The 22,585-nt window shown below is 44.7% G+C and overlaps 1 protein-coding gene across 6 annotated transcripts in view; it reads right to left on the bottom strand.

Moving 5' to 3' along the window:
* Nucleotides 1-22,585, bottom strand: part of LOC129813911 (ephrin type-A receptor 3-like) — a 227,622-nt gene that overhangs the window by 137,514 nt on the left and 67,523 nt on the right. For all 6 annotated transcript variants that reach the window (XR_008753207.1, XR_008753206.1, XM_055866523.1 and 3 more), the window contains exons 3-5: nucleotides 20,401-20,601; nucleotides 19,312-19,419; nucleotides 18,214-18,565 (exon numbers count right to left, since the gene is read on the bottom strand). Coding sequence is in view for 4 of the 6 variants with exons in the window: in XM_055866523.1 (XP_055722498.1) it covers nucleotides 18,214-18,565; nucleotides 19,312-19,419; nucleotides 20,401-20,601 (661 nt within the window). In the remaining 2 variants the exon portion in view is untranslated. The remainder of the gene's footprint in view (nucleotides 1-18,213; nucleotides 18,566-19,311; nucleotides 19,420-20,400; nucleotides 20,602-22,585) is intronic.

Genomic DNA, 22,585 nt, shown 5'->3' with positions numbered 1-22,585 from the left:
TTTTCAGTTCATCACTCTCAATAATTCATTCTCTCAGGCGGAGGAAGAAAGTAGAGCCCTGTGCCTTTCTCAGCTACTGAGTCTTGTCACTAGCCCCACCTCCAAGGACGAGAGGGATGAAAAGATGGAGGAAAGAGAGGAAAAGAGAGACATTCTTCCTCTGTAATATGTACGTGTTGAAGTAGACTACCTGCCAGCGTGTCTAGCAGAGGGACTGTATCTTTCCATTCTTCCACTGAACTGATGGGGTGAAGAACAGTGTCTCTACTACGTCACAGTCTAAACCTGCTGTATGAGAAATCCTTTTCACATGTTGGTGTAAATGGTTATTTGATACATCCTGCACACACACTCTCTCTCTCTCAGTCAGCACCTGGCAACAAAACACTGAGCTAAAGTGACTCATTCAAAGACACACACAACATATTGGCTGAACATAATACAGGTGAGTGTGCAGGCGTCCATTCATTCTAAACTCCAGAATATGGACAAATCTGACACTGTGCTTGAGTAAAGTGTGCAACGGACAATATGGTCCCCCTACACACCTCAGCAACCATTCACCACCCTGAAGGAAGTTAAGGGTTTTGCAAATAAAATTTGCCTCCTTTTTTTGAACAAAAAGTTCAGAACCTTGAGTGTGCCAGTTGGATTAGACAGAACACAGGAATTCTCAAGGAGAGGTTGGTATTTTCTTCGTGTCCTCCAAAGCATAGGCTACTGTAGCCCCTCCCCCCTCCAAAGCATAGGCTACTGTAGCCCCTCCCCCCTCCAAAGCATAGGCTACTGTAGCCCCTCCCCCCTCCAAAGCATAGGCTACTGTAGCCCCTCCCCCCTCCAAAGCATAGGCTACTGTAGCCCCTCCCCTCTCCAAAGCATAGGCTACTGTAGCCCCTCCCCCCTCCAAAGCATAGGCTACTGTAGCCCCTCCCCCCTCCAAATCATGGGCTACTGTCCTGACGTTACAAGCATGATTCAGAAGACAGGGAGAGAGATTTGTAATAAACCAAAGAAGAATGTATTCACTTTGTCAGCGCTAGTTAATGATACTATAGGCCTAGTTATCACATTTCAAGTTGGATTTATTAACTTCAAAAAAGGCAAGATGTGTTTGTAATTCTGGTGCCGCTCTGCAAACACAAGCTTGTTAGCTATTTACGGAGAACATTCAAAGTTCCTCCATAGAATCCACTCTTCCGCGGTCAAATTCTGTGGATCTAATTCAGATAATGCACGTCATAACAAGATGCCCAGCACTTCAAGCCTCCTCCACAACCCTTAATAATGACACACCTGTGATAATCTGAAGTACCCTAAAAGGCCACTAGATGTCATGTGATGAAGGTTCTGCAAAATCCTTGAAAGGTACCAAAATGTTGGTAGTTTACTGGTAAACTTAGAAAGTTACCAGTAATATACCCTTACTTTGCAACCATAGCTTCAACACTCCTAATCAGCAGACCATTTCCCAGAGACCCTGAACACTAATAGACCACAGTGTACACACTCTTCTGTCTATAGCTGAGTGAGTCATTTTCTCTGCACCTAGAGCCATTATAGGGGAGACTGTAGGTCCTATTCAATCTAAAGTAACTGGGTCTCCAGGATAGAATAACACCAGTCCCCCTGGCCCAATGCACATCTGGAGCCCATCCACCTCTGGGCTGGAGAGTGTGTGTGTGTGTGTTTGTGTGTGTGAGGGGTGGAAGGTCAATCGCTCCCTTCCTGCTTCTCAGTTTCCTCTCCAGGAGACTCGTTGGCTGCCTGCACGCTCCCTCTGTTGCTCTGACGACCCAATCAGACACACACGTGCACGCAAGCAGGCACACACACATGCACACGCACACACATACTCACACACACCTTGCTCTCTCAACCTAAATCCTCTGACCCCTGAAGCAAACTGCATAATGTGTACTTGATAATAATAATAATAGTAATAGTAATAATACTGTGTTGCTGTGGAATGTGATGATTATTCCAGAAAGGTGAACTGTAGCATCTGTGTGTTTCTTAAAGGAACACAGAATGTGTCCAATTAACATCAAATATGTTCCCTGGCTAGTTTCTCTCTCTCTCTCTCTCTCCCCCTCTTCCCTCATCTCTCTCTCTCTTCTCCCCTGTAGGGAATAGAGGTTCTATATTAGGATGTGAGGAGTTGTTACAGCGTTTACTATTCTCTCAGTGAAGTCCTTGGCCTGCTTTTCTCTACATAGTCTTTATACCAGGTTCTACCTCATCGGGGCTCAGCCTTTTTATATAGGAGAGACAGGGAAAAGAAGTAGAGGGAGAAGAGGAAGGGAGGATGGAGAGAGAGAGAGAGAACAAGGTTATAACACACACTGGCAAAAAGAAAAAGAAAGAGAGACTATTACACACACACACACACACATAGAGACACACACACAGAGACACACACACAGAGAAACAGACACACACACACACACAGAGAGACACACACATAGAGACACACACACAGAGACACACACACAGAGAAACAGACACACACACACAGAGAGACACACACACACAGACACACACACAGAGAGACAGACACACAGACACACACACACGCACACACAGATACAGACAAACATCTGGGCCAGGGTAAAACATCGCTGCTGCTCAACACTTCACAGATCACAGCCTAATGCCTAAAGCCTCTAGCTCACACACACACACACACACACACACACACACACACACACACACACACACACACACACACACACACACACACACACACACACACACACACACACACACACACACACACACACACACACACACACACACACGCACACAGGGAGGCACGCAGACACCAGTCTCAACGTCAACAGTGAAAAGACAACACCGGGATGCTGGCATTCTAGGCAGAGTTCCTCTGTCCAGTGTCTGTGTTCTTTTGCCCATCTTAATATTTTATTTTTATTGGCCAGTCTGAGATATGTTTTTTTCTTTGCAACTCTGCTTAGAAGGCCAGCATCCTGGAGTCGCCTCTTCACTGTTGACGTTGGTACTATTTAATGAAGCTCCCAGTTGAGGATTTCTGAGGCGTCTGTTTCTCAAACTACAAACTCTAATGTACTTGTCTTCTTGCTCAGTTGTGCACCGGGGACTCCCAATCCTCTTTCTATTCTGGTTAGAGCCAGTTTGCTCTGTTCTGTGAAGGGAGTAGTACACAGTGTTGTTTGAGATCTTCAGTTTCTTGTCAATTTCTCACATGGAATAGCCTTAATTTCTTAAAAGAAGAATAGACTCACGAGTTTCAGAAGAAATTGCTTTGTTTCTGGCCATTTTGAGCCTGTAATCGAACCCACAAATGCTGATGCTCCAGATACTCAACTAGTCTAAAGAAGTCCCGTTTTATTGCTTCTTTAATCAGCACAACCGTTTTCAGCTGTGCTAACATAATTGCAAAAGGGTTTTCTAATAATCAATTAGCCATTTAAAATGACTTGGATTAGCTAACACAATGTGCCATTGGAACATAGGAGTGATGGTTGCTGATAATGGGCCTCTGTACACCTATGTTGATATTCCATTAAAAATCAGCCGTTTCCAGCTACAATAGTAATTTACAACATTAACAATGTCTACACTGTATTTCTGATCAATTTAATGTTCTTTTAATGGACAAAACATTTGCTTTTCTTTCAAAAACAAGGACATTTCTAAGTGACCCCAAACTTTTGAATGGTAGTGTACATGAAGGCAGGGTAAAGTGGGCATCCGGATAGCTAATAATACGACAAAAATAGTAGCAGCAGAAAATGATGAGTGTAAGATATGTGTGAGTGTGCATGTGTGCGTGTGTATGTAAGTGTGTTTGTGTTGTGTCGGTCTTCCTGTGTGTTATATGTATGTGAGTGAATGTGTATATGGTGTGTATACTTTGGCAATTTTTTGGGCCTTCCTCCTGTAAAGTCTGATAGAGGTCCTGGATGTCAGGGAGCTCGGCCCCAGTGATGTACTAGGCTGTCGGCACCACCCTCTGTAGAGCTTTGCGGTCAAAGGCGGTGCATTTGCAATACCAATCGTTTTTCAGCCTCCTGAGGTGGAAGAGTCGCTGCCGTGCCCTCTTCATGACTGTGTGGGTGTGGACCATGTTAGGTCCTTAGTAATGTGGATGCCAAGGAACTTGAAGCTCTCAACCCGCTCCACAACAGCCCCGTCGATGTGGATGGGGTATGTTCTCCCCTATTTCTCCTATAGTCCACAATCAGCTCCTTGGTCTTACTGACGTTGAGGAAGAGGTTTTTGTCCTGGAACCACTCTGCTAAGTCTCTGACCTCCTCCCTGTAGGCTGACTGATCACCGTCGGTGATTAGGCCTAACACCATCGTCAAACACTGTCTTCAAACTTGATGATGGTGTTGGAGTCGTGCATGGCCACACAGTTGTGGGTGAACAGGGAGTACAGGAGGGGACTAAGCACACACCCCTGAGGGTCCCAAACACATGTGAGTGCTACAGGGCGATAGTCATTTAGGCAGGTTACCTTGGAGCTCTTGGGAACAGGGACTATGAAGGTAAGCTTGAAACAAGTTGAGATTACAGACTGGGACAAGGATAGATTGAAAACGTCTGTGAAGACACTTGCCAGCTGGTGATGCTTTGAGAACGTGCCAAAGTATTCCGTCTTGTGATTGTTAACCAGTTTAAACATTTTGCTCACATTGGCCACGGAGTGAAAAATCACAGTCATCCGGAAAAACAGAGGCTTTCTCGCAAGGCACAGTGTTATTTTCCGAGAAGCGAGCATAAAAGGCACTTTGCTCATTTAGGAATTCTGCATCGCTGGGCAACTCATGGCTGGGTTTCCCTTTGTAATCCGTTATCGTCTGAAAGCCCTGCCAGATACGACGAGCATTAGCGCCGGTGTAATAGGATTCCACCTTCCTCCTATATTGTCCTTTTCCGTGTTTGATGTTTCGTCGGAGGTCGTAGTGGGCTTTCTTGTATGCGTCCAGGTCCGTGTCCCGTTCCTTGTAAGCGGAAGCTCTAGCCTTTAGCCCAATGTGAATGTTGCCTGTAATCCATGGTTTTTGGTTGGGATACATTCTTATAGTCACTGTGGGGACGACATCATCTATACACTTATTGATGAAGCACGTGACTGTGGTAAACTCCTCAATGTTATTGGATGAATCGCGGAACATATCCCAGTCTGAAAAACAGCCTTGTAGCCTCACGTCTGCTTCGTCTGACCACTTCTGTATTGAGCGCATCACTGGAACTTCCTGTTTGAGCTTTTGCTTGTAAACAGGAAGCAGGAGAATTGAGTCATGGACAGATTTTGCCGAAGGAAGGACGGGGAGGGCCTTGTATGTGTTTCTCTGGGTATAATAATTCACTTATTATATTGTAGCTTGTCTTGTAGCTTGTGATATAAAGTGATGGTGGAGAAAAAGTTGACAGTGAGAATAATGTGAAGCTGTTGCTATGTTGTCCAGCCCAGGTTTGATTGAATGGATATCTGACAAGGAGAGAGTTGATTGAATTCCCATTGCCTTTGTTAAAGGATGGTAGTGAAGAATCAACCTGTATTGACATTAGGGCTGGGTTTGAATCAAAAAGTAATCCCCTTCATACTTTCCTTGTTCATGTCACTTGGAGGATCTGAGACAAGTAGGTTTATTGCTTTCACGTACCTGATCCATAGTTCTACAGACAGACAGACAGACAGACAGACAGACAGACAGACAGACAGACAGACAGACAGACAGACAGACAGACATTCAAGAGGTAATGAGATGAGTCAAGATGGCGGCATAGAACAAGGCTGACGTTTTACAAATTCCTAACCAATTGTGTTTTTTTTGTTTGTTTCATTGCCTTGTTTGTAACTTATTTTTTTACTTATTTCGTACATAATGTTGCTGCTACCGTCTCTTATGACCGAAAAGAACTTCTGAACAATCAGCACTTCGATTACTCATCACAGACTGGCAGAATACTTTTTTTCCTTTAATGAGTCTGTGAGTATGTTCCTGATCCAAAAATGTAATCAGGAAGCACCAGTGACTCGATCTATAAAAAGTGTTCAGATGAAGCAGATGAAGCTACAGGACTATTCCGGGATTCCTCTGATGGCATTGAGGAGTACACCACATCAGTCATTGGCTTCATTAATAAGTGCATCGATGATGTCGTCCCCACAGTGACAGTACGTACATACTAGAGGTCGATCGATTAATCGGAATGGCCAATTAATTAGGGCCGATTTCAAGTTTTCATAACAATCGGTAATCGGTATTTTTGGTCACCGATTGTGGCCGATTTTTATTTATTGTTTTACACCTTTATTTAACTAGGCATGTCAGTTAAGAACATATTCTTATTTTTAATGACGGCATAGGAACGGTGGGTTGACTGCCTTTTTCAGGGGCAGAATGACAGATTTTTACCTTGTCAGCTCAGGGATTCGGTTTTGCAACCTTCCGGTTACTAGTCCAATGCTCTAACCACCTGACTTACATTGCACTCCATGAGGAGCCTGCGTGGAAGGTTGACTACCTGCTACGCGAGGGCAGCAAGAAGCAAAGGTAAGTTGCTAGCTAGCATTAAACTTATCTTACAAAAACAATCAATCTTAACATAATCACTAGTTAACTACACACGTTTGATGATATTACTAGTTTATCTAGCGTGTCCTGCGTTGCATATAATCGATGCGGTGCCTGTTAATTTCTCATCGAATCACAGCCTACTTCGCCAAACGGGTTGAATTTAACAAGCGCATTCGCGAAAAAATCACTGTCGTTGCACCAATGTGTACCTAACCATAAACATCAATGTCTTTCTTTAAAATCGATACACAAGTATATATAGAAAAATGGAACATGTTTCATTATTTATTTGAGGCTAAATTGATTTGATTGATGTATTATATTAAGATAAAATAAAAGTGTTTATTCAGTATTGTTGTAATTGTCATTATTACATTAAAAATAAATAAATAAATGTTAAAAAATCGGCATCGGCTTTTTTTGGTCCTCCAATAATCGCTATCGAAATCTGAGTTGAAAAATCATAATCGGTTGACCTTGTAATGGTCGTCTTGTGGTGAATGAGCGGACCAAGGCACAGCGGGTGATGAATACATGATGATTTAATAGGACAAGACGAACACTGACACGAAAAACACTTGATAATTTACAAAACAACAAACGACGTTAAACAGACCTGAACTTGTGAACTACATAAAATGAAGAACGCACGAACAGGAAAAATGAATGAATGAACGAGACAGTACCGTGTGGTGTAACAAACACAGACACAGCGACAAACACCCACAAAACACACGTGAAACCCAGGTTGCCTAAGTATGATTCTCAATCAGGGACAACGATTGACAGCTGTCTCTGATTGAGAATCATACTCGGCCGAACACAAACATCCCAACATAGAAAATCAAACATAGACAAACCCACCCAACTCACGCCCTGACCAACTAAATAAATACAAGAAAAAGGAAAACAGGTCAGGAATGTGACAGAACTCTAGTACATACCCCAAACAGAAGCCATGGATTACAGGCAACATCCACACTGAGCTAAAGGCTAGAGATACCACTTTCAAGGAGCGGAACTCTAACCCGGAAGCTTACAAGAAATTCCACTATGCCCTCCAACGAACCATCAAACAGGCAAAGCATCAATAAATTACTAAGATCGAATCGTACTACACCGGCTCTGATGCTCGTCGGTTGTGGCAGGGCTTGCAAACCATTATAGACTACAAAGGGAAGCACAGCCGAGAGCTGACCAGTTACACAAGCTACTTCTATGCTTGCTTCGAGGCAAATAACTGTGAAACATGCATGAGAGCACCAGCTGTTCCAGACAACTGTGTGATCACGCTCTCCGCAGCCGATGTGATTAAGACCTTTTAACAGGTCAACATTCACAAGGCAGCAGGGGCCAAACAGATTTCCAGAACGTATACTGCGAGCATGCGCATTTTCAACCTCTCCCTGTCCGAGTCTGTAATACCAACATGTTTTAAGCAGACCACCATAGTCCCTGTGCTCAAGAACACTAAGGTAACCTGCCTAAATGACTACTGACTTGTAGCACTCACATCTGTAGCCATGAAGTGCTTTGAAAGGCTGGTCATGGCTCACATCAACACCATTATCCCAGAAACTCTAGACCCACTCCAATTTGCATTGGAGTGGGTCTATTGGAGTGAGTCTATTGGAGTGGGCCCCAACAGATCCACAGATGATGCAATCTCTATTCCACTCCACACTGCCCTTTTCCACCTGGACAAAAGGAACACCTATGTGAGAATGCTATTTATTGACTACAGCTCAGCGTTCAACACCATAGTGCCCTTAAAGCTCATCAAAAAGCTAAGGACCCTGGGACTAAACACCTCCCTCTGCAACTGGATCCTGGACTTCCTGACTGGCCGCCCCCAGGTGGTGAGGCTAAGTAACAACACATCTGCATTGCTGATCCTTAACACGGGGGCCCCCTAGGGGTGCGTGCTCTGTCTCCTCCTGTTTCCCCACTGTTCACTCATGACTGCACGGCCAGGCACAACTCCAACACCATCATTAAGTTTGCCGATGACACAACAGTGTTCACCGACAACGACGAGACAACCTAGAGGGAGGAGGTCAGAGACCTGGCCGTGTGGTGGCAGGACAACAACCTCTCCCTCAACGTGACCAAGACAAAGGAGATGATTGTGGACTACAGGAAAAAGAGGACCCAAGCACGTCCCCATTCTCATCGACAGGGCTGCAGTGGAGCAGGTTGTCCTTGCTGTCCATATCACCGCAAATGAACATGATCCAAGCACAGCAAGACAGTCGTGAAGAAGGCCCAACATAACCTATTCCCCCTCAGGAGACTGAAAAGATTTGGCATGGATCCACAGATCCTCAAAAGTTTCTACAGCTGCACCATCGAGAGCCTCCTGACTGGTTACATCACTGCCTGGTATGGCAACTGCTCATTCCCAGTGGGTCAGAAGTTTACATACATTCAATTAGTATTTGGTAGGACTGCCTTTAAATTGTTTCACTTGGGTCAAACGTTTCGGGATGCCTTTCACAAGCTTCCCAAAATAAGTTGGGTGATTTTTGGCCCATTCCTCCTGACAGAGCTGGTGTAACTGAGTCAGGTAGGAGGCCTCCTTGCTCGCACACACTTTTTCAGTTCTGCCCACAAAACAGACCAAATAGAGATATAATTAGTCACTAACCAAGAAACAACTTCATCAGATGACAGTCTTATAACATGTTATACAATACATTTATGTTTTGTTCGAAAATGTGCATATTTGAGGTATAAATCATACATTATTTACATTGCAGCTACAACCAAAAATATCACCAAAGCAGCCAGAATAATCACAGAGAGCAACGTGAAATACCTAAATACTCATCATAAAACATTTATGAAAAATACATGGTGTACAGCAAATGAAAGATAAACATCTTGTGAATCCAGCCAATATTTCCGATTTTTTTAATTGTTTTACAGCAAAAACACAACTTAGCATTATATTAGCTTACCACAATAGCCAAACACACAACCGCATTTATTCACCGCATAGATAGCATTCGCAAAAACCAGCAAGATATATAAAATTAATCACTAACCTTGACCAACTTCATCAGATGACAGTCTTATAACATCAGGTTATACAATACACTTATGTTTTGTTCGGAAATGTGCATATTTAGAGCTGCAAACCGTGGTTATACATTGTGAATATGTAGCATCGATTCACCAGAATGTCCGGAGATATTTTGGACACTCACCTAATCTGACCAAAGAACTCATCATAAACTTTACATAAAAATACTTGTTGTATGGCAAATGAAAGATACACTGGTTCTTAATGCAACTGCCGTGTTTAAAAATAACTTTACCATAACAAACAGCTTGCGTTATTGCGAGACAGCGCCCGCCAAAACAGCAGAGAATAGGAATCAACATTTTCCACAGAAATACGAAATAACATCATAAATTGTTCTTACTTTTGCTGAGCTTCCATCAGAATCTTGTACAAGGAGTCCTAGGTCCAGAATAAATCGTTGTTTGGTTTCAGAATGTCCTTTTCTCCTGTTGAATTAGCAACCTTAGCTAGCCATGTGGCGCGAACATGCCCATCTTCTCTTGACCCAAAGAACGGAAAATTCCAAATGTCCCAATAAACGTTGAATAAACTGATACAACTCGGTTGAAAAAAACTACTTTATGATGTTATTATCACATGTATCAAATAAAATCAGAGCCGGAGATATCCGCCGTGTATACCGAGCGCTTTTCAGAAGCCAATGTCGACGTACTTCGTTCGCCAGAGAAAACAAAGATATTTCCAGACCTGTCACTCCAAAAGCTCTTGCTCGGCCTCAGATCAAGCTAGACACCCCATTCCACCTTCCACTGCCTGTTGACATCTAGTGGAAGGCGTATGAAGTGCATGCATATCGATAAATATTAGGCAATTGAATAGGCAGGCCCTGGAACAGAGCATCGTTTTCAGATTTTTCACTTCCTGTATGGAAGTTTGCTGCAAAATGAGTTCTGTTTTACTCACAGATATAATTCAAACAGTTTTAGAAACTTGAGAGTGTTTTCTATCCAATAGAAGAAAAAAAAAAAAAAAACGAGTTTTAATGACTCCAACCTCAGTGTATGTAAACACCCGACTTCAACTGTACATATTACCTCAACTAACCGGTGCCCCCCACACATTGACTCTGTACCGGTACCCACCTGTGTAAAGTCTCGCTAGAGAGAGAATGAGAGAGAGAGAATTGTGGATGATAGGTCTGTCCCTCTCTTCTCTCTCTCCTCTCCTCCCTCTCTCCTCCTCTCTCATCTCTCCTCTCTCTCCTTCCTCTCCTCCCTCTCTCCTCTCTGTCCAGTGGTTCAGCCAGTGGTGCTGTCAGGTCCAGACAGCTCTACAGCGTGATGCTTCACTGTGGCCCCCTGAGGTTAAACTACCACAGACAGAAAGACCCACTGACACACGGAGAAGGGTAGAGAGGGAGAGAGAGGGAGAGGGAGGAAGGGAGGAGAGATCGAGAGGAGGGACACAGATGGAGGAAATAGAGGGGAGATAATGGGGGAGACAGAGGAGATGAAGATATGTGTGTGTGTGTGTGTGTGTGTGTGTGTGTGTGTGTGTGTGTGTGTGTGTGTGTGTGTGTGTGTGTGTGTGTGTGTGTGTGTGTGTGTGTGTGTGTGTGTGTGTGTGTGTGTGTGTGTGTGTGTGTGTGTATGGTGAGTGTGCGTGTGTGTGTGTGTGTGTGTGCGTGTATGATGATTATGTAACTCAAGCAACAGGGCGGATGAGTATGGTTTCATGTGAATGTAGGGTTTTCAGCCAATAGAAGAGTAGAGAGGGAAAGAGAGAGAGAACGAGTAATACAGACTCAGAAAGAGAAAAGAGAGAAATGGAAGGTGACGAATAGAGAAAAAGAGAGAGACGGAAAGGGAGAGAGCTTACAACATGATATGTCCTTTGACATATACTTTATACAGTACAGTATCTAACGTGACAAAGAAAACATGTACCCCACATGCACCTCCTGCTAGCACTAACCCTAAAACACCCGTCCCGTTACTAATAACACTAACCCTAAAAACACCCATCCGGTTACAGCAAACACTAACCCTAAAAACCCCCATCCTGTTACTGCTAGCACTAACCCTAAAAACACCCATCCTGTTACTGCTAGCACTAACCCTGACCCTAAAAACACCCATCCTGTTACTGCTAGCACTAACCCTAAAAACACCCATCCTGTTACTGCTAGCACTAACCCTAACCCTAAAAACACCCATCCTGTTACTGCTAGCACTAACCCTGAACCTAAAAACACCTGTCCCGCTACTGCTAGCACTAACCCTGAACCTAAAAACAGTCAGTCAATTCAAATAAATAAATTAGACCCTAATCTATGGATTTCACATGACTGGGAATACAGATGCATCTGTTGGTCACAGATATCTTTAATAAAAGGTAGGGGTGTAGAACAGAAAACCAGTCAGTATCTGGGGTGACCACCATTTGCCTCATGCAGCGCGACACATCTCCTTGGCATAGAGTTGATCAGGCTGTTACTTGTGGCCTGTGGAATGTTGTCCCACTCCTCTTCAATGGCTGTGCAAAGTTGCTGGATATTGGCGGGAACTGGAACACGTTGTCGTACACGTCGATCCAGAGAATCCCAAACATGCTCAATGGGTGGCATGTCTGGTGAGTATGCCGTCCATGGAAGAACTGGGACATTTTCAGCTTCCAGGAATTGTGTATAGATCCTTGCAACATGGGGCCGTGCATTATCATGCTGAAATATGAGGTGATGACATCGGATGAATGGCACGACAATGGGCCTCAGGATCTCGTCACAGTATCTCTGTATATTCAAGTTTCCATCGATGAAATGCAATTGTGTTCGTTGTTCGTAACTTATGGCTGCCCATACCATAATCCCACCGCCACCATGGGCCACTCTGTTCACAACGTTGACATCTGCAAACTGCTCACCGATAGGACACCACACGTTGTCTGCCGTCTGCCCGGTACAGTTGAAACCAGGATTTAAATGTGAAGAGCACACCAGCGTGTCAGTGGCCATCGAAAGTGAGCATTTGGCCACTGAAGTCGGTTACGACTACGAACTGCAGTCAGGTCAAGACCCTGGGAAGGACGAAAAGCATGGAGACTAGCTTCCCTTAGACGGTTTCTGACAGTTTGTACAGAAATTATTCGGTATTCAGCTGTCTGGGTGGCTGGTCTCAGACGATCCCACAGGTGAAGAAGCCGGATGTGGAGATCCTGGGCTAGCATGGTTACACGTTGTATTCGGATGTGAGGCAAGTTGGACGAACTACCAAGTTCTCTAAATCAAGCAGCTTATGGTAGAGAAATTAACATTATATTCTCTGGCAACAGCTCTGGTGGACATTCCTGCAGTCAGCATGCCAATTGCACGCTCCCTCAACTTGAGACATCTGTGGCATTGTGTTGCACATTTTAGAGTGGCCTTTTATTGTCCCTAGCACAAGATGCACCTGTTTAATGATAATGCTGTTTAATCAGGATTATCTTGGCAAAAGGAGAAATGCTCTCACTAACAGGGATGTAAACAACTATGTGCACAACATTTGAGAGAAATGTGCATTTGGAAAACTGGGATTTCTATTTCAGCTCATGAAACATAGGATCAACACTTTACATGGTGCTTTTATATTTTGTTCAGTGTAAATATACATTCTGACAGTGTAAATATAATTGGAAGAATCTGGTGTTTGGGTGTCTGACAGGGATGGGAGCTGTAATGACTCCATGAACACTTCGCACAGTACAAAAGAGAGGGGGGAGAAGGGGAGGAAGGGAGGGATGAGTGAGGGATGGGGCTGGAGCGAGATATAGAAGGAGAATGAGAGACAGTAAGGGAGATGAGCAGATAGAGAGAGTATGGTGGAGAGAGAAACAGAAAGAGAGAGAGGCTGATTCAAATGCATTAGTGAGTCAGCGTAACCTTGGTTTTCCCAGTGGAAGCTTTTCAGAAGCTCTGTGTGTGAAAGCAGGGCAGACACCTTTTTTTGTTTGGAGCGGGGCATTAGCAGTAAAAGCATTGTGCCTGTTCTCCTAGGGGCACATTAGAACGTTACACAGGGGTGTCACGTCTCTTTGTGTCCTCCAGACCTCTTTGTTAAAAGCTGTGTGATTATTGACTAAGTTAATGTTTAGATGTTCTTTTAAGAGATATGACATTGAACAATACTGGACAACAGCCAATGTAGTTACAATGTAAAGATCTATAGATGCCTAAGATCTAGCACGTTTTTATTGGTAGACCATATATACAAAAGTATGTGAACACCCGTTCAAATTATTGCATTCGGCTATTTCAGCCACACCTGTTGCTGACAGGTGTATAAAATCGAGCACACAGCCATGCAATCTCCATAGACAAACACTGGCAGTAGAATGGCCTTACTGAAGAGCTCCGTGACTTTCAACGTGGCACTGTTATAGGATGCCAGCTTTCCAATAAGTCAAATTTCATATTGTGAAGTGGAAACGTCGGTTGCAACACTCACTACCAACTTCCAAACTGCCTCTGCAAGCAACGTAAGCACAATAACTGTTCGTTGGGAGCTTCAGGAAATGGGTTTCCATGGCCAAGCAGCCGCACACAAGATCACCATGCGCAATGCCAAGCGTCGGTTGGAGTGGTGTAAAGCTCGCCGCCATTGGACTCTGGAGCAGTGGAAACGCGTTCACTGGAATGATGAATCACGCTTCACCATCTGGCAGTCCAACAGAGGAATCTGGAGAACGCTACCTGCCCAAATGCATAGTGCCAACTGTAAAGTTTGATGGAGGAGGAATAATGGTCTGGGGCTGTTTATCATGGTTCGGGCTAAGCCCCTTAGTTCCAGTGAAGGAAAATCTTAATGCTACAGCATACAATGACATTCCAGACGATTCTGTGCTTCCAACTTTGTGGATACAGTTTGGGGAAGGCCCTTTCCAGTTTCAAAATGACAATGCCCCCGTGCACAAAGCGAGTTCCATACAGAAATGGTTTTCGTGATCGGTGTGGATGACTAACCTGCACAGAACCCCATCAAACACTTTTGGAATGAACTGAAACGTGGACTGCGAGCCAGGCCTAATCGCCCAACATCAGTGCCCGACCTCACTAATGCTCTTGTGGCTGAATGGAAGCAAGTCCCCGCAGCAATGTTCCTACATCTAGTGGAAAGCCTTGCCAGAAGAGTGGAGGCTGTTATAGCAGCAAAGATTGGACAAAACAATTAATTTTAATGCCCATGATTTTGGAATGAGATGTTCAACGAGCAGGTGTCCAAATACTTTTAGTAATGTAGTGTATATCAATGTAACACATAGGTAAGAGCTCAACTTCAAAACACAATAAAAAAGACTTGTTATTTGGTAGGATAGCAGAAGCATGAACCGCATTTCCTCCTCTCTCTGTGTGTCTCTATGAACAGCCATTCCCTGCACACACAGCGGCACCTAGCTCTTACTCATGGCTTTAGATGACACAGACATATATCTCCTGACCCCTGACCTGGCTGTCAATAAGGCTACATCATTATGTCTCCTGTCCAACACAAACACACACACCACGCATACACACACGCACACGGATGCACACACACACACACAGTTATTGAGTTAAAGGTAGCTTCTTAAAGGCTCTTTGCTTGACTCATTTATTCTCTCTGGACAGGAATGAGTCACACAACAGACTGAGGTCACTAAAGGTCAGAGGTGGACCTGAAGTTTCAATAAAGTTTTAACTGTGGGTTTGTAAAATAGTGTTAAGAAGCAGTAAAACTCTGGTCATTCCACTATAGTAATCTGACACAATCTGACAGATTGATCATCTCACAATGAAAAGCACCAAACAATAGTTGTTATTCTATTAGCCTCCTAGGGTCTTTTGGGCACCAGAACCAGTACTGTAATAGTCTATATTCCCAAAGAACTGGTGGGAAAGCTTGTGTATGTTGTGCTGTATTGTACTGGAGAAACAAACAGCATAACTACATAGAGTATCATGGGGTTTAGTTTTCACAACTGAGCCTTAGACAGCCACTAGCAAGGGGACACACACACAAACACACACACACACACACACTCCGTGGAGTTTTACAACTCAATACTCTGCAACCTGAAGCATCCCCTCTCCCACTCTAAAGAGGGAATAATGGAACACTCACTTAGTTCTGACTCACACTTCTCCTTTTGCTGACACACACACTCACAGATAAAAGTCCATACACACACACACTCATAACACAAACTGCCTCCCAGCAATTCCCAAACCTTCTCTTTGAACAATATCCTCGCTGCATATGGGGTTGCCTAAGACTCTGACACACACACACACACACACACACACACACACACACACACACACACACACACACACACACACACACACACACACACACACACACACACACACACACACACACACACACACACACACACACACACACACACACACACACACACACACACACACACACACAGCAGGGTGTAGTAACCCATATACCCACAATCTTTATCATTCCTTCCTGGTAAACCACATTGTTTCCCACAGAGCTGCTGTCTCTCTGTATTCAGATTCTCTCTGGCACAGATTCTCAGTACTGCACACACCACAGGAGGTTGGTGGCACCTACATTTGGGAAGATGGGCTCATTTTATCGGCTGGATTGGAATCAGTGGAATGATATCAAATACATCAAAAACATGGTTTCCAGGTGTTTGATGCCATTCCATTTACTCTGTTCCGGACATTATTATGAGCCTTTCTCCCCTCAGCAGCCTCCAACGACACAGCAGTAGATCTAGATCTTACAGGACCCACAGGGCACTAAGACCCATCTAACAAGATCCACAGGGCACTAAGACCCATCTAACAAGATCCACTGGGCACTAGGACCCATCTAACAGGACCCACTGGGCACTAAGACCCATCTAACAAGATCCACAGGGCACTAAGACCCATCTAACAGGACCCACAGGGCACTAAGACCCATCTATCAGGACCCACTGGGCACTAGGACCCATCTAACAGGACCCACTGGGCACTAGGACCCATCTAACAGGACCCACTGGGCACTAGGACCCATCTAACAGGACCCACTGGGCACTAGGACCCATCTAACAGGACCCACTGGGCACTAGGACCCATCTAACAGGACCCACTGGGCACTAGGACCCATCTAACAGGACCCACAGGGCACTAGGACCCATCTAACAGGACCCACTGGGCACTAAGAACCATCTAACAGGACCCACTGGGCACTAGGACCCATCTAACAGGACCCACAGGGCACTAGGACCCATCTAACAGGACCCACTGGGGCACTAGGACCCATCTAACAGGACCCACTGGGCACTAGGACCCATCTAACAGGACCCACAGGGCACTAGGACCCATCTAACAGGACCCACAGGGCACTAAGACCCATCTAACAGGACCCACAGGGCACTAGGACCCATCTAACAGGACCTACTGGGCACTAGGACCCATCTAACAGGACCCACAGGGCACTAAGACCCATCTAACAAGATCCACAGGGCACTAAGACCCATCTAACAGGACCCACAGGGCACTAGGACCCATCTAACAGGACCCACTGGGCACTAGGACCCATCTAACAGGACACACAGGGCACTAGGACCCATCTAACAGGACCCACAGGGCACTAGGACCCATCTAACAGGACCCACAGGGCACTAGGACCCATCTAACAGGACCCACTGGGGCACTAGGACCCATCTAACAGGACCCACCGAGCACTAGGACCCATCTAACAGGACCCACAGGGCACTAGGACCCATCTAACAGGACCCACAGGGCACTAAGACCCATCTAACAGGACCCACAGGGCACTAGGACCCATCTAACAGGACCTACTGGGCACTAGGACCCATCTAACAGGACACACAGGGCACTAGGACCCATCTAACAGGACCCACAGGGCACTAGGACCCATCTAACAGGACACACAGGGCACTAGGACCCATCTAACAGGACCCACAGGGCACTAGGACCTATCTAACAGGACCCACTGGGCACTAGGACCCATCTAACAGGACCCACAGGGCACTAGGACCAATCTAACAGGATCCACAGGATTTTTGCCCTAACTCTACACAGCTGATTCAAATAACGAACTAATCATCATCATGTTATTTTAAACAGCTGTGTAGTGCTAAGGCAAAAACCAAAACGTGCACGCAGGGGGCCCAGGATCAAGTTTGGGAAACCCCGCAATAAGGAACCACCAGGCAGAGTACAGTGTAATCACCTGATTCCTAATAGATTCACTGCCCACCTCATGGCTGTTGTGTGGTGGGCCTTCTGGAGACAAAATGACTGCCGTGGCACTATACGTTGGTTGTCTATGTAAAGTGAATCCTAGCACATGCACAAACCAATACACATTATAAACATTGTATCCATTCACATTGAGGTAGGTCATTGTGTTCTTCTTATCCAGACCTACACCATTAACACAAGCCACCACACACACACACACACACACACACACACACACACACACACACACACACACACACACACACACACACACACACACACACACACACACACACACACACACACACACACACACACACACACACACACACACACACACACACATTAGAACCACTTACGTTGGCAGCCATCCTTATGCTCCTCGTACCCTGGCTCGCACACACACCTCCCGATGGGCACCAGCCAGCTCCCGTCCGCGCTACAGTACATCCTTGGAGTCTCAAAGTCCTGGGAGGCGTTCACACACACCCCTCGCACTTCCACCAGGGCTGAGTCGCCCCCCGTGACGGTGTCGGGGAACTGGGCCAGGTTGAGCACGGTGAGGGGACACTTCTTGTAGAAGATCCTGACAGAGACCAGAGCGATGCAGGCCCCTAGGTCCTGGAAGGCCAGGTAGAACCCCTTCTTACTCAGGTTACTGATGTCACGGACCTCTGTGTTGAGTTTCATCACACGATCTCCCACATCCACCTAGAGGGAGAGTAACAAGATATAGTCAGGGTTTATTTCATCCACCTAGAAACAAGATTTAGTCAGGATTTATTTCCAGTGGTGTAAAGTACTTAAGTAAAAGTACTTTGAAGTACTAATTAAGTTGTTTTGTTTGGTATCTGTACTTTCCTATTTTTTTTAAATCTTTGACAACTTTTAGTTGTTACATTTTGAATGCTTAGCAAGACAGGAAAATGGTCCAAAAAAATGGTTCACTAAACACAAATGTTTTGTTTGTAAATGATGTCTAAGTGTTGGAGTGTGCCCCTGGCTATCCGTAATTAAAATAAATAAAAATTGTGTTGTCTGGTATAAGGAATTTTAAATGATGTATACTTTTACTTTTGATACTTAAGTACATTTTATCAATTACATTTAATTTTGAAGTATATTTACTCAAGTATTATTGTCCTGGATGACTTTCACTTTTACTTGAGTCATTTTCTATTAAGGTATCTTTACTTTTACTCAAGTATGACAATTGGGTCCTTTTTCCATCACTGTTTATTTCATCCACCTAGAAACAAGATATAGTCAGGCTTTATTTCACAGCTGTGTTTTTGCCACATGTGTAGTAAGTTGTATGTAAATTGCCCGTAATCACAGGTCAAGAGACAGATTTTCTGGCATCCTCCTTATGGTTCCTGTTAGGATTGGGGGTAGGGTATGCTGATCCTAAATATGTGGTTAGAGGTAACCTCTACATTCAGAGTGTTTCCACTTACCTGTGTGAAGCTCTCATCAGCAGCGATGGTGTCGATCTTGATGTACTGACTCTCCTTGATGAACCACAAGTTGGCGTTGTTAGACTCATAGTAGAACATGTTGAAAGTCTGAATGGACGACACAAAAATGTACATTCATATTTGAAGAATAATTAACGTTTTGCTATGCCTTAGCATATTCTATGGAAAAACACTTGAACAGAAAGATCACCTCTTTTGCGTGTGACACTCTCTTAAAATAGCACACTTTGGTTAGGCTAAGATTAAAAAAGTGATGTTTCAGTCAACTATGACCTTCATCAAACACAAAGCAAGAAGAACATTGACGACATAGCAGGACAGAATAATGTAAACAATAAGCAGAACATTGTCAACATGGCAGGACAGAGTAATGTAAACAATAAGCAGAACATTGTCAACATGGCAGGACAGAATAATGTAAACAATAAGCAGAACATTGTCAACATGGCAGGACAGAGTAATGTAAACAATAAGCAGAACATTGTCAACATGGCAGGACAGAGTAATGTAAACAATAAGCAGAACATTGTCAACATGGCAGGACAGAGTAATGTAAACAATAAGCAGAACATTGTCAACATGGTAGGACAGAGTAATGTCAACAATAAGCAGAACATTGTCAACATGGCAGCACAGAGTAATGTAAACAATAAGCAGAACATTGACGACATGGCAGGACAGAGTAATGTAAACGATAAGCAGAACTTTGCCGAAATGGCAGGACAGAGTAATGTAAATAATAAGCAGAACATTGATGACATGGCAGGACAAAGTAATGTCAACAATAAGCAGAACATTGTCAACATGGCAGGACAGAGTAATGTCAACAATAAGCAGAACATTGTCAACATGGCAGGACAGAGTAATGTAAACAATAAGCAGAACATTGTCAACATGGCAGGACAGAGTAATGTAAACAATAAGCAGAACATTGTCAACATGGCAGGACAGAGTAATGTAAACAATAAGCAGAACATTGTCAACATGGCAGGACAGAGTAATGTAAACAATACGCAGGACATTGTGGACATGGCAGGACAGAGTAATATAAACAATGAGCAGACGGACCTCTTTGCAGGTGCCAGGTACTCCAGGCAGGCTGTTACAGTCTCGGAGGGTGAACTTGATCTCGATGTAGACACGCTGGGCTCCGTCGCGGGCGATGTGTCGCGTCCTCAGCCAGTTATTCTGACTGGCCTCCATCACGTTGCACACCTGGTAGGTACGCATGGGAGTGTTCCTCTCATCCATCACACTGATCTCCTCCCACTGCAGAGAGAGAGAGGGGGGGAGGAAGGGAGAGAGGAGGTTAGAGGGTTGGGGGGGTTAGAGGATGGTGGGGCGGTCGTGTCAGGGTGTGTGTGTGTGTGTGTTTGTGTCTTGTATGTGTGTGTGTTTAATTGACTAAAGATTTGTGTAAATTAAAGTAATCACATAGTATTGTGTGTACGTGCATGTGTATGTATGTTTTCATAAATGTGTATTTGCATGTCCACGTGCACTGTGTTCAAGAGTTTAAGTGTGTGTGTGTGTGTGTGTGTGTGTGTGTGTGTGTGTGTGTGTGTGTGTGTGTGTGTGTGTGTGTGTGTGTGTGTGTGTGTGTGTGTGTGTGTGTGTGTGTGTGTGTGTGTGTGTGTGTGTGTGTGTGTGTGTGTGTTTGTATGAGAGACAGAGAGAGAGAGAGAGAGAGACGATACTACAGTGGTAGGCTTGATTACCAACAACGACGAGACGGCCTACAGGGAGGAGGAGAGGGCCCTCTGAATGTGGTGTCAGGAAAATAACCTCACTCACCGTCAACAAAACAAAGGAGATGATCGTGGACTTCAGGAAACAGCAGATGGAGCACCCCCCATCCACGGGACAGTAGTGGAGAAGGTGGAACGTTTTAAGTTCCTCGGCGTACACATCACGGACAAACTGAAATGGTCCACCCACACAGACAGCGTGGTGAAGAAAGCGCAACACCACCTCTTCAACCTCAGGAGATTTGGCTTGTCACCGAAAACACTCAAAATCTTTTACAGATGCACAATCGAGAGCATCCTTTCGGGCTGTATCACCGCCTGGCACGGCAACTGGTCCGCCCACAACCGTAAGGCTCTCCAGAGGGTAGTACCTGCCCTCCAGGACACCTACACCACCCGATGTCACAGGAAGGCCAAAAAGATCATCAAGGACAACAACCACCCGAGCCACTGCCTGTATACCCCGCTATCATCCAGAATGCGAGGTCAGTACAGGTGCATCAAAGCTGGGACCGAGAGACTGAAAAACAGCTTCTATCTCAAGGCCATCAGACTGTTAAACAGCCATCACTAACATTGAGTGGCTGCTGCCAACATACTGACTCAACTCTAGCCACTTTAATAATGGAAAAATTGGATGTAATAAATGTATCTCTAGTCACTTTAAACAATGCCACTTTATATAATGTTTACATACCCTACATTACTCTTCTCATATGTATATACTGCACTCTATACCATCTACTGCATCTTGCCTATGCTGCACGGCCATCGCTCATCCATATATTTTTATGTGACCAATACAATTTGATTTGATTTGATTTGAGAGAGACAGAGAGAGAGAGAGACAGAGAGAGAGAGAGAGAGAGAGAGAGAGAGAGAGAGAGAGAGAGAGACAGAGACAGAGAGAGAGAGAGAGACAGAGACAGAGAGAGAGAGAGAGAGAGAGAGAGAGAGAGAGACAGAGACAGAGAGAGAGAGAGAGACAGAGACAGAGAGAGAGAGAGAGAGAGAGAGAGAGAGAGAGAGAGAGAGAGAGAGAGAGAGAGAGAGAGAGAGAGAGACAGAGACAGAGACAGAGAGAGAGAGAGACAGAGACAGAGAGAGAGAGAGACACAGAGCTACTTTGTCTCCCATCATCTGTTGCCATCTGTTTCCACTCGTGCTCAGAGCAGTAAGTGAGAACACTTCTCGCATGAGAGAAAACATTTCTATTCCTTCAAGGAAAGGAAAATAAACCAGCGTGGTTTCATAGAGTTTCAGAGACCAAAGAGGGGAAGCAGACAGCCAGGTTAAAACACACACGTGCGCATACATACACACAAGCGCATTTACGTATGCACGCACGCATACTCACTCACACAAACACACACACACAACGAGCCATCTCTGTATGAATCTCATTTGGGGTGAGGAGATGCACAGACCACCTCATTGTATAGACTAATGATTGACGAACACATATCACATTTCAGCATGTAAATCTCACACAGTCGTAATTTTCT

The sequence above is a fragment of the Salvelinus fontinalis genome, chromosome 17, assembly GCF_029448725.1.
Source record: "Salvelinus fontinalis isolate EN_2023a chromosome 17, ASM2944872v1, whole genome shotgun sequence".
Lineage (NCBI taxonomy): Eukaryota > Metazoa > Chordata > Actinopteri > Salmoniformes > Salmonidae > Salvelinus > Salvelinus fontinalis.
The sequence above is the reverse complement of the archived record's forward strand: the minus strand, read 5'-3'. Positions and strand labels throughout refer to the sequence as shown.